The sequence below is a fragment of the Trematomus bernacchii genome, unplaced genomic scaffold, assembly GCF_902827165.1.
Source record: "Trematomus bernacchii unplaced genomic scaffold, fTreBer1.1, whole genome shotgun sequence".
Taxonomy (NCBI): domain Eukaryota; kingdom Metazoa; phylum Chordata; class Actinopteri; order Perciformes; family Nototheniidae; genus Trematomus; species Trematomus bernacchii.
The window spans coordinates 10,724,181-10,735,998 of NW_022987582.1; the positions used below are offsets into that span (position 1 = coordinate 10,724,181).

General features: G+C 40.9%; 1 protein-coding gene across 1 annotated transcript; it reads left to right on the plus strand.

Moving 5' to 3' along the window:
• The first annotated feature begins 442 nt into the window (after positions 1–442).
• Positions 443–11,422, plus strand: si:dkey-33i11.1 (sialoadhesin). Its single transcript, XM_034127961.1, has 19 exons — positions 443–494; positions 602–667; positions 1,478–1,576; positions 1,700–1,811; positions 1,904–2,049; positions 2,939–3,059; positions 3,164–3,300; positions 3,601–3,723; positions 3,836–3,982; positions 4,387–4,492; positions 5,123–5,286; positions 5,609–5,758; positions 5,916–6,047; positions 7,807–7,888; positions 8,025–8,073; positions 8,403–8,489; positions 8,660–8,784; positions 9,231–9,359; positions 10,256–11,422. Exons 2-18 carry the CDS (start codon positions 619–621, stop codon positions 9,331–9,333), a joined length of 1,932 nt encoding a protein of 643 aa, XP_033983852.1. The 5' UTR covers positions 443–494; positions 602–618; the 3' UTR covers positions 9,334–9,359; positions 10,256–11,422.
• Positions 11,423–11,818: the final 396 nt, after the last annotated feature.

An 11,818-nucleotide genomic window follows, 5' to 3' on the forward strand; every position in this document is an offset into this window, starting at 1 on the left:
GTAGTCAATAGGAGAAGAGATGAGTTTTGAAAAGGGACTGGAATACTGTGAGGGTCTCATAATAGCGGAGATCTTTGCATCAATTATGTTCAAAACGTTTTTTTTCAAAATGTAAAAAAAAGGTCTAAAATTATAAATAGTGAAAAATTCAACATAAAATATTTCTAGTGATTTTTCTTAACCAAAATGACAAAAATGGCATAAAAACACATATTATTCTAATACGGGTCTAATACTTTTTGACCCACTTATGGAAGAGTGTAGGGTCCAGTCACTCGTGCATCTAAGGGTTAAAAGGCATCTGAAGTGACTTTCTCTTCCTCTTCCTCTTCCTCTTCCTGTCCCTTCCACTCCCCCTCCCATCTGCTGCCACCTGACTGTCATCACAATGCAACCTCTCTTTAAAAACTCACCTCCATCACCCATCGAGTCGCATTCATCCCTCTAACCCTGTTCTTCCTGAGTAACTTTGGCGAATGAAGATACTTTAAGGGGTGAGTGCTTCGTATTTAACCAGCTGTATTGTGTCTGTTTTTTCCTGATAAAGGTTTTGTTCACCTTTGTGTCGCTCTATGCTTCTCCTTCTCCGGTGACATTACAGAGCTCGTGTCAGCGGAGATGTTGGCAGGTGCGTTAGTTCTGGGCACCATCCTTACAGCTTTGCCAGGTAAGAGAAAACACAATAAAACATCAGAAATGATGACTTTGTTTCATTGTGAGGTGTAAAAACATAACGTGAAATGGTTTTAAAGAGAATATTCTTACAACTTCAGGGGTTAATATGAACTGGAAGCTCCTTAACTGTCAGATATTTATATTTTATTCCAGAAATATCATTAATGTGTCACACATGCTTTAAAACAACAGTTGAAAAATGAATGAGTGATTTATAGGATCCATTATGCACATAGGCTCCTGCAGCCAGGTGCCCTTGCCTTTACGCTCCAGTTATTTATAAGTATTGATTGCCTTTTGTGCAAGGTAGTCAGCCAGGCAGGCAGTTAGCAGCACAGGATGACACCATGGCTGCACATCAAGGCTCATTCTCACTGCTTCAATTTTATTAGTCACGCTTGAAGCTGTGGTTTGACAAGTCTTTCTCTGAGGAGCCACACTGAAGGAAAACTTTGAATTGTGGGCAGTTCAAATGTACACCTCCTTTTAGTGTTCAAGTATGTATTCCCTAAACCTTTGGTAGCTTATTTTATATGGCAAGCTGTTTTTGTCAAAGTGACAGCCAGTAGATGCTTCATTTTCTTTGGATCCCTGAACTCGTCCGACATAAAAACATTAAGAAAATGGTGAAAAAAGCAGAGTGTAGAGACTCCATCTGTTAGCCTGTAGTGCTTTGTTTAAGTGTAAAGCGTTGCAGACTGTGTGTGAGTTTTAGTTTGCTTCTTTTTAACTGTTCATGTTTGTATGTTCTTGTAGCATTTGTGTTTCATGCTGTTTATGATTGAGCATGTTTGTGCTGCAGGTATCCAGAGCAGGTGGAGCGTGTCATTTTCCCGGAGGGAGATCTGTGTGTGGGCGGGAACAACTGTCACTCTGCCCTGTCGCTATGACTACCCATCAGGTATCATATCCATTCTTTTTAATTTAGCTATTTCAAATATCTATAACTATTATATTAAGCCTCAAAACAATCTAGAGTTACAACGTTTTACATATTTTTTTGTGGTTTTCTTTAACTTCACAGGTCACAACGTGAAGCGGGTCATGTGGTTCCGTGTGTCTGCAGAGGGTCGGAGGGAGTTCACTTACCACACTGACCCGAACGAGATCAGCCTGTCGTACCGCGGACGCACACGGTAGGAGAACGAATATAGGCATGTTTGAAATCTGATATGCTGTAAATGTGAATTACTAAATAAATGTTTTACACCTCGATGGTGGGTTCCAGGTACATCGGGGGCAGCTACTCCAGCTGCTCAGTGCAGATTCGGGTGGTGAAGCTGAGTGATGCAGGCCAGTACCACTTCAGGTTTGAGACAGACCAACCACTGGGGAGATGGACCTCCCCGAACACCATCACCCTCCATGTGACAGGTAGGTTCAGGCAAAAGAGAAGCTGCCTTTACGGTCAATGTTTACAGTTTGAGATATTTTGCCTACATACCTTGTCTTCTATTAGACTAGTAAAAAGAAAACATCCACAGATACACATTAAGGTATATTTTTGCTACAGTGTGAATATGTATCTGGTAATCGACGGAATGTTTTATCTTTTTCCTCCCACTGATACTGTGGGGTGTTTTCATATGTCGTTATTGGCCGGATTTAGACTACATTTGTATTCCTGATTTTATAATTGTTGCAAAGATTTATACAAAATTCCCTCTGTAAAAAACCTTTGACTCTTTATATAATAACAGAATGAAACTAGTAAGTAATCAGCTGGAGAATTTTCATGCTTATATCAAAGTGTAAAAGCTGTTATCTATATTCACACGTTTTGTCCCCTCTTGACCATCCTGCTCTGTGCAGCAGACAGGGGGTGTTTCTCAATGTCGAGGAAGGCTGCTCCAGAGCCACTATTTCAAGGATACTACGTCATCGAGTGCCGCCGAAGGACTGTTCCAATGTCCAGGATACTTGGAATTCTACCGAGGCCGGCGTACTTCGTTGCGGGAAATTTCGAGGCTGCACATGTGTAGACTCCGCGGTCTTAAAATCCCCACAATGCTTTGCGCACGGACCAATTTCCAAATCTTTGCCGGAAATCGCGCTCCATTTAAGGCGGGGCCTCGCATATGACGCACACCTGCACACCTGTTAGCCTGTTCCACAATTCTTCGTTTTTCCGAGGCTAGGAAGGATTCTTGCCTCGCTCCTGAAGCAACTGACTCTGAAGTACATGTGCTACCAAGCAAGCCTCCTCGACATTGAGAAACACCCAGTGTGCTTGTGAGTGTGTGACTGTCTGTGTGTGTTTCAGACCTGCAGGTCCAGGTGCATCCAGCCAGGCCCAGGAACATGTTTGGCCTTGCAGAGACTGTGTTTGTAGGCTGCCATGCGACAGGATGTGCTGCTCCAGGAAGGAGCCTGGCACTGTACAGGTGTGTGATTGTTCATATGAGTGTATTATTGGTCACTTAGACAGAAAGTCATACATGTTGTCAATATTTAACACTGTAGATGTGATATGATGCTCTGAACACAGGAACGGACTGAACCAGGGCTCCTATGAGAAATGGATGACCATCAACCGCTTTGACCAGCAGCATGTTGGAGCGTACACCTGTCGACCAATCCCACCACAGAACGTGCAGTCCCCGCCCCTCGCGCTGGCTCTTGGATGTGAGTAATCTCTTACAAAGCAAAACGCACAGTTTTCACAAAACCTGCTCATATCTAAAAATGCTTTATGTGGTGTATCTCGAACCAGATGGAGACACATTGTGGGGTTAATCACAGAAACACAGAATAAATAACTTTTAGGGACTGTACACACCTGCTATTGGCCCTGATAAGTTTTACATTAATGACATGTATTTAATATAGTGTAAACTGCACTAGCATTTCCCCTATTTGTCCTTGTTGTCTTCATTCTATCTCAAATGTCCTTCCTTTTTTTTCTTCTTTTATTTTCCCCTGCAGACAGTCCCCGCTACACCTCCATAGCAGTCTTCCCAGTAGGGGGTCTGTCGGAGGGGGAGTCTGTCACTCTCACCTGCAGTAGTGACGCAGCTCCACCTGTGGAGAGCTTTGCATGGTTCAAAGGTACAGGACAACATGCAATGCTAAAAAACATGCGTGACCTTCGAGGGAAAAATTGGTATATGATTTAGTGTTTGGATTAATCTTGTAATCTGTGTCTGTATCCGCTCCTCAGACATGGAGAGTGGCAGCATCCCGGACAGTTTTCGGCCTCAGCTCCGTCTGTCCCAGGTCAGATACACCGATAGAGGAGAGTACTTCTGTGTAGCACGCAACTCCCTGGGAACAGACCGCTCCAACCCTCTTCTACTCAACGTCACTTGTAAGTGTGTTGAGTGTTTGCTTTGTTATCACAGAGAAGGTGCCCTTGCCCTACTTCAAACTCGTGCACACATCAGAATCCAAACTACCTGCTGAAATCTGAATCACATTATGCAATAACCCTTTATTAACACATATTAGGTCTGTTTCTATCTTCAGTCCTGTTGTGTTAGTCTGTCAAAGGTTAGTCTGGGTTGAACTGATTAGGCAACAACTCTATTTTAAACTAGAAGGGAATCTTCTGTCATATGTAAGTGACACAAACTGAAACTGCAGGTTTTTCATACTTTTAGATAGATAGATCCGCTGTTGGTAGCTGTTAAATGGTTCATTGGTGGTGTTGACCAAATGTCAAACATGAACATGGTGGTAATGTTGCTTCTGTTTTTCTCTCTGTGTGTTAAGACTCTCCAAAGAACACGCTTGTGCTGGTGAGTCCTGCAGCAGATATCAGAGAGGGCTCCTTTGTGAACCTGAGCTGCGTCTGCCAAGCCCACCCTCCTGCCAGCAGGTAGGACCACCACTGAACTCCTTCAGGTTTATTCAGTTTTTCCAAATAATACATGAGTCTGATGTTGTTTTTCTTATCATGATCCTTATTGACCCTCTTGCCTGTTTTTTTCATCATTATCATCATTTCTGCATTTGTCATCCTCAAATGTTCTCTTTTCTCCTTCTAATCTCCTTATATTTTTAATTCAGACTTGATCTTAACTTAACTCAACCTCACTATGAGAAATACTCCACTACAAGTCAAAGCCCTGCATTATGAATGTTACTGAAGTAGAAGTACACAAGTATAAGCAGCACAATGTATTTAAAATACCAAAAGTACTCATTCGGCAGCCCAATGACCCCTGTCAGTGTGTCTCCATATTATCAGTTTTTATTTTTAAGTATGCATAACTGTGTAAGAAGCATTTGATAAAAAAGACCATCTTAACTATGTTTTATACTGTTATGTAATTTAAACTGAAACAATACATCTATATAATATACAGTGGCGCTGCAAGACACTCTGGGGGCCCCAGGCAGAAGAGACATGCCCCCCAACACATCCAGCACAAGCGCCACCGTTCTATTACCATTTCCAACGTCATCATTGTTTCCATCATTATCTTCATTACCTTCTCTCCTGCAGGTATGCCTGGTATCGTATCCTAGGTGACCAGCTGCTGTCTAAAGGAAGCCTCCAGAACCTGACGTTCCCCTCAGTGCGCGCTCACCTCGCTGGTCAGTACTACTGCACGGCGTGGAACCACTTAGGACACCAGACCTCCCCCGTCGCTACGCTCTCTATACTCTGTGAGTACTGCCTGTGTTTACTATGGATATTACTAATGTGTATCTCAGTTACAGTGACACAACTCTTAGTATTGGAAAAATAACTACGTAAGTACTATACTGTACTTTTACTTAACAGAGTATTTCTACACAGTGGTATTATTACTTTTATGTAGGTAAAAGATCTAAGTGCTACTCTTTCCTTCTTCTTTCCTTCCCTGAGTTTCTGTCGGTCTTGCCAGCGCCTTCTTCTCAGTCTCTTTTTGCTCTTCTCTTTGCACAACATCATTTCAGACTACACCTCCCTTAACCCTCTGTACTCTCTCTCTGTTCCTCTCTGCAGACCCTCCTAAGAACACTTCAGTTCTGGCTCGTCCCTCCGGTGTGGTGGACGCCGGCCGACCTTTGACCCTGACCTGCAGCAGCCAGGCCAACCCAGCAGTGGACAACTTCACGTGGCACCGCTTAGCTCTGGACGGGGGCCCTGTACAATGTTAGCATCGTAAAAATGTGGTTCCACTCAAGGTTAACATTACAAAATCATCAATACCTAACTGAATGTTTGTAGTGGGTAAGGCGTCGTGCTCTGTGTGCCTCGGTCTGTTTGTCCCCCTCCACACCCTCTGACATAGCCTTCTGTTCCCCGGCAGCCTGGGGCAGCAGGTCCGGTCCCGTCTTCTCCTTCTCAGAGGTCGGCCCCAGAGAGAGCGGTCAGTACTACTGCGAGGCCAGGAATCGGATCGGAGCCCACAGCTCTCCTGTCCTCACTGTGCGGGTCAGAGGTACGTCATGATGGACACTTTATCCTCAGCTCATCTCATCAGCGTCTGGGTTAGATACTGCTGGATTTCAAAGTCCAGGACAAATGGGAAAAATATGTGTAGATATTATCCGTTTATTTTAAATGAACACAATTGATATGAAAGCTATGTTAGGAATGACATAATCAACCTAAGAGCTCTCAAAAGACTGGCACTAGGACTTCACCGTCAGCAGCTAAACCCTTTTAAACTGTGCAATTCAGCATGAGTATCTTATTATTAATTCACTATTGCATACATTTTAATATGCATGTTTTACATTGTAAAATGTGCACATTTATAATAATAATAATGATAATAATACATTTGATTTGTAAAGCACCTTTCATTACTAAAAGCAATCCCAAAGTGCTACAAGGGGCATACAATACATACTTAAAAACTTAAGTAATTAAGTTTAATAAAAGGCTACATTTTTACTTTAAATTTGTATTTTAGCACCTTGGGATTGCTTTTAGTAATGAAAGGTGCTTTACAAATAAAATGTATTATTATTATTATTATTTGTATTTAATCTTTTTATTGCAAAATCTTACTTACATTTTGCAGGTTTATATAAGAATGTTTTAATCTTAATTGTTTTACTATATTTATTTAATTCTTAAATGCAGCAACTGCCCCAAAACCCAATTCTCCACCGGATATACAGTATACAGTATTCTGATTCTGAAGGCATGTCATTTTATAATATTCAGAGTGGCTGCTTCAACACTATCCTCCTCTATATTCAATGAACAGGCTACCCTAGTTTAGAGGAGAAAAGTGCTTACAGTGTGTTTCAATTGTTGGGTTGGTTATCATACATCATCCTGCATAATAACAAGCCAGTAGTGTGTTGCTTCGGAGCGATGTGCCTTTAGAACAATAGCCTTTTTAGTTTTTTTATTTGGGACAATGAGTCTGCCCTACAAATGTGCTTTTTACATTTTTGGAACTACTGGATTTTTAGAATAATTGACCCTCTGAACAATGGCACGGCACCAAAGGAATTGCTTTTGTTTTTTATATGAACTCAATGATATCATAGCAACAGTTGAAACTGAAATATGTTACAGTGGATTTCTTATTTTGAGCTGTGAAGGTGTCAGAGTCACATTCACACTGCCTGGAGGCCTTCAGCAGTTCATCTGTTCATCCGCTGAAAACGTTTCCCTGTGTTAAGTGTAGTTGTACTGTCCCTGTGCATGCTATTGTCACATTACAAATTGAAAGGGGGGAGATGAAGTGTCACTGACAAACTAAGTGAAACACCCCCGCCCCATCTTTACATCTGTGTGTCTGACTATCAGCTGTATTACTCTGAGGGACGTTGGGATGGGTTCCTGTGTGTTTGACATGATGAGTGATGAATCCTCCCTGTCATTATCGCAGCATGAGGTCCGGGCTCTGGTTGTGTACGGTCTCATGGTTTCTGACTGCTTTGCTATGAGTCATAGTGAGTCATGTAAAGCCCTCTCGCTATGAGGGGAGAGGAAAAGGGGGTGATGAGGTGTTGTGGAAAACGACTATTTGAGTCTAGACGAAGGCAGAAGAAGTGGAGTGAGGTTTGGAAATCAGAACTGGAAACACAAGTCTAGACGCCTGCAGGATGATGCACGGCCCACTTTCTCTGCTTCTATTTCTGTATCCATCGCATTTCTATTTTTAATTATCTAACTTCCCCTCTTTTCTTCCTGTTTCCTGGTCATGTAGATAACCTCTGTTGTCCTCCCACTGACAGGTCGTCTTAAGGTCATCGCCCTGGCATCAGCAGTAGGGGTGTCTGCTGGACTCATCACTCTCACTGTGGCCATTATGATCAGGTGACAGGAAGTACACTCATGTTTACTTAACGGCTATTTCTGTATTCCTCCACACGACACAAAGAAAAACACCAGTTTCCTGCTTTAATAGACAAAACTTGGCATTGCTTTGATAATATTGTCCCCTTCTTCACAGTAAGAACATGCACAGGGTGGACATGGAGTCAGGAGAAGTAGCAAACAAGGTACAGTCCTTATTTATTATAACTTTAATAATGTAATAATAATAATGCCTAATCTTTTGATTTTCTTTAAACAATTTAAAAACAGGCTTTAATTATCTGATAACTCTCTGTTAAAGGCTATTCATTAAAAAACACCCATTCATTTTCTCTTTTCTGTTTGTTGTGTGTGTGTGTGTGTGTGTGTGTGTGTGTGTGTGTGTGTGTGTGTGTGGTGTGTGTGTGTGTGTGTGTGTGTGTGTGTGTGTGTGTGTGTGTGTGTGTGTGTGTGTGTGTGTGTGTGTGTGTGTGTGTGTGTGTGTGTGTGTGTGTGTGTGTGTGTGTGACCCCAGCGTCCCTCAGTGACAGCCGACACCATGTTCTATGAGTCAGCCCAGCAGACATTTCCAGTGAGAAAGGGCAAGATGTCCGACATACCGGTACACAACTCACGACACAATTAAGCGTTGGATAATTTTTTTAAAAGCATGCAAAAATATATCAAATTATCTAATTTTTGACGTGTGTGTGTGTGTGTGTGTGTGTGTGTGTGTGTGTGTGTGTGTGTGTGTGTGTGTGTGTGTGTGCGTGTATGTGTATGTGTGTGCAGGAGGAGTCAGAGGACTTGAGTGACAGCCATCCCGCTATCGTCCCTCTGAAAGATGCTCCACCAATCACAGAAGTTAAAAGCCCCGCCCTTAACTACATCACTGTCCACTACTCCAAGTTGTCCAGGTAACCACCTTCTGCTTCCATCTCTGCCACTTCCTCTTGACCTCTGAACTACATCTCTCTCTCTCTCTCTCTCTCTCTCTCTCTCTCTCTGTTTCCCTCTGTCTTATTCCTTTTTTCATTCACACCATGTGTCTGAGTTGTTGGCCACAGCAGCAATCTACTGTTTCATGTTTGGCATTATATTTTACAACCACATCGGTTTGTTCTTTATCTTCATGTCATCACATGCTCTCTCTAAACCCTTTGTCTTTTCCTCCGTCTTCACTCCCTTTCTTCTCTGATATCCAACACCTTCCTCACGTTTATGAGAGGACAATACATTTCTCATCCCGGGTTTCAGACATTCGAAAGCATTGGAATGGTTCTGGAGCTACTTTTCTGATCTGATCTGAGTCAGATGTACAGAGGAGCTCATATGGTTCTGTTTGTTGATGCTGTTTCTTCAGCGTGGACCAGGTGCAGATCCACAACCTGCCACTGGGGGGTGAGAGGAAGCCCAAGGACTCCCCCAACGTTGTTTACACTTTACTGCAGCAGCCTCTCTGCTGACTGGGAGCAACAAAGAGGAACATCAGGTATAACACTATACAACTCTCTGTTAAGTTACCATATGGATACACTTTTTCCAATTTAGTATGTCTTTTTTTACTTGAAATGGTCCACATATGTTTACAGATCATGTATATTCATGGGAATGTGTACAATATGATAAAATGGACCTTTAATAATCCCAGTGGGAAATCCAGGAGTTAAAAGAAGCAACAGAGTGAGATTGAACAAAAAAACAAAAATAATACTAAAATTCTAAATAAAATGATATTGTAACTGTTAAAACAAGATATCACAACAAGGTAAAGCATTGATCATCTAAATGTACATATATACATATCTGAGTTTGGATAGTTAAATATATCAACATGTTAGTGTGCAGGTCAAATGCACTCAAATGATATGGTTACACTAATACAGTAGGACTCTCTTATGTGGTGATAAAATATGTAGTTTCAAAATAATCCAGCAAAGATGTGCCCCTAAAATAAAACACAAATATGACCCAAATTATATTGTACCAACTGTAAAGAGTCTAAGAGTTGCACAAACCAATCCATGCTGTAATACACACCTAAAGAAAATGTTAACAGCTGAACATTTTGATCTGCACTAAATGTAGTCAAATGGAGACATTGTACTGTAGCTAAAAAAAAAAAAAAAAATGTCAGGGCGGGGAGGGAGGTTGGTAATATTCTGAGGTAGATTCAAAAGCAGCGTCTGCTTGTTTTATACATTTTGTGAGTTTTTTCTTTTTAATTTACCATTTCAATTTCAGATCTAATTTAATATCTATAATCTTGGAAACTATTTTTCAATAATTGACCGCTCCCCCCGACCTCTACAATGGCTCTTTTATGCTGCTAATTGTGTTCTATGACTTTATTTTTTATTCTCAGATGTTTCCTTTCTTCTTCCTCAGCTGTACAACACTTCTTCATGTGAAGGCTCAGTACTTCACATTCACATCGTAGGACACACCCGTAGTGAACTCTGATGATACCTAAACTGTTCTGGGTCAGACGTGTCCTCATGGATCCTCTGCAGTTCACTAACATGGTGCACACTGGGAGTCCAGATCCTGACCGTGTTGCATGTCTTTGCCTTTTTTCTATGCATCTTCCCACTGTATGCTGCCTGATGAAGCAGAACTCAGACTGCTTGCATCCATATCCACAGTATGTACTGTATGTACCGTTGCTAGCGTTGATTTTGCATCCTGGCTCTGACCAATGAAAAGTCAAAACAATGTGTATTCAAACATATGAAAACAATTATACTTCAATACATATTATTGGAAGAAACCTGTTGAAAAGGATTCGACATCTATAAACGATATGTCATATTTTACACATATGCATTTCCACATTGTATTCAACCATGTTCTAAATCTAACAGGCTTATTTGTTTGCTAATGCTGCAACACCTATTCAGTTGATATAGATTGCTTCCATTAAATCAGTCTCAATGACAGAAATAATGTAGAATTACATTCACTTTGTTACACTGTAGAACAAATCTATTACTCTTATATTTTAGGTGTATGTTGCAATGGTTGCAGTTAATAAACAGTCAACAGCACTGATGACAGTCAACAGCACTGATGACTAATCAGGTTGGGTTAAAGGTTAGGTATGAATCTCAATCATTAAAATTAATACATTACTTCATTTCATTCTTACATTCATTGAATCGACCAAATGTATGCCATGTCAACTTAATTAACTTAGTTTTGATTTTTAATAAAAGTAATTACAGCCAATGTTATCTGTTTTTGGTATGCAAAACATTTAAAATAAGACATGCAGTCCTGACAGTGAGTCATATTTGGTTATTAAGCATTGCTAACCAAGAAACATTGTGGCAATAAAGTCATGTTATCAAAAGACACCAGAATGCACTTTCGCTTTATTCTGTGAAAAGTTCACAGCACTAATTGCGGTATGACATTGGAAAAGTTCTTTTTCGCCTGCTTCCTCATTTCTTTTTCTCTTTCTATTTCTTTTTGGTTTCTAATTTACACCTGCCATTAGTATCTATATATATCTTTATACCTGTTTATAGCAAAAATAAATCTATTGCAATATTACTCCAAAAAAAGCTATCCAGTTATTGATCTGTTTTAATTCACTATTTCATCCCTTGTGATTGATAATATGGGGCAGGGGGGTTTCACTATTTTACTGTCACATTTTCACAACAGCTGCATTGTTGAAGTGTTAAACTGTCAATCGTACAGTTTACGGTATCTTGACCGCAGACGTGATCTTACAAAATGTAGGGAAATAAAACTCTACTATTACGTTTTGGCAATTTTGAAATGATTCTGCAAAAGCACTTCAAACCGAACAAAGAACAACCACACAATGTCTCTGAAGACTCTTCTTGAAACCTCAGCTTCTTCTTGCATCACACACAACTCAACTTGGCAATCAGCTACTAATGCATCACCTTTTTTCCCCCCTAACATCTTGCGCATGTGGAC

Excerpts from the sequence above, each read along its gene's own strand:
- si:dkey-33i11.1 (XM_034127961.1), top strand. The coding sequence starts at position 619 with ATGTTGGCAGGTGCGTTAGTTCTGGGCACCATCCTTACAGCTTTGCCA. Across the intron at positions 668-1,477 it reads CATCCTTACAGCTTTGCCAG|GTATCCAGAGCAGGTGGAGC; the intron begins GTAAGAGAAAAC and ends TTTGTGCTGCAG. Across the intron at positions 5,287-5,608 it reads CGCTACGCTCTCTATACTCT|ACCCTCCTAAGAACACTTCA; the intron begins GTGAGTACTGCC and ends TCCTCTCTGCAG.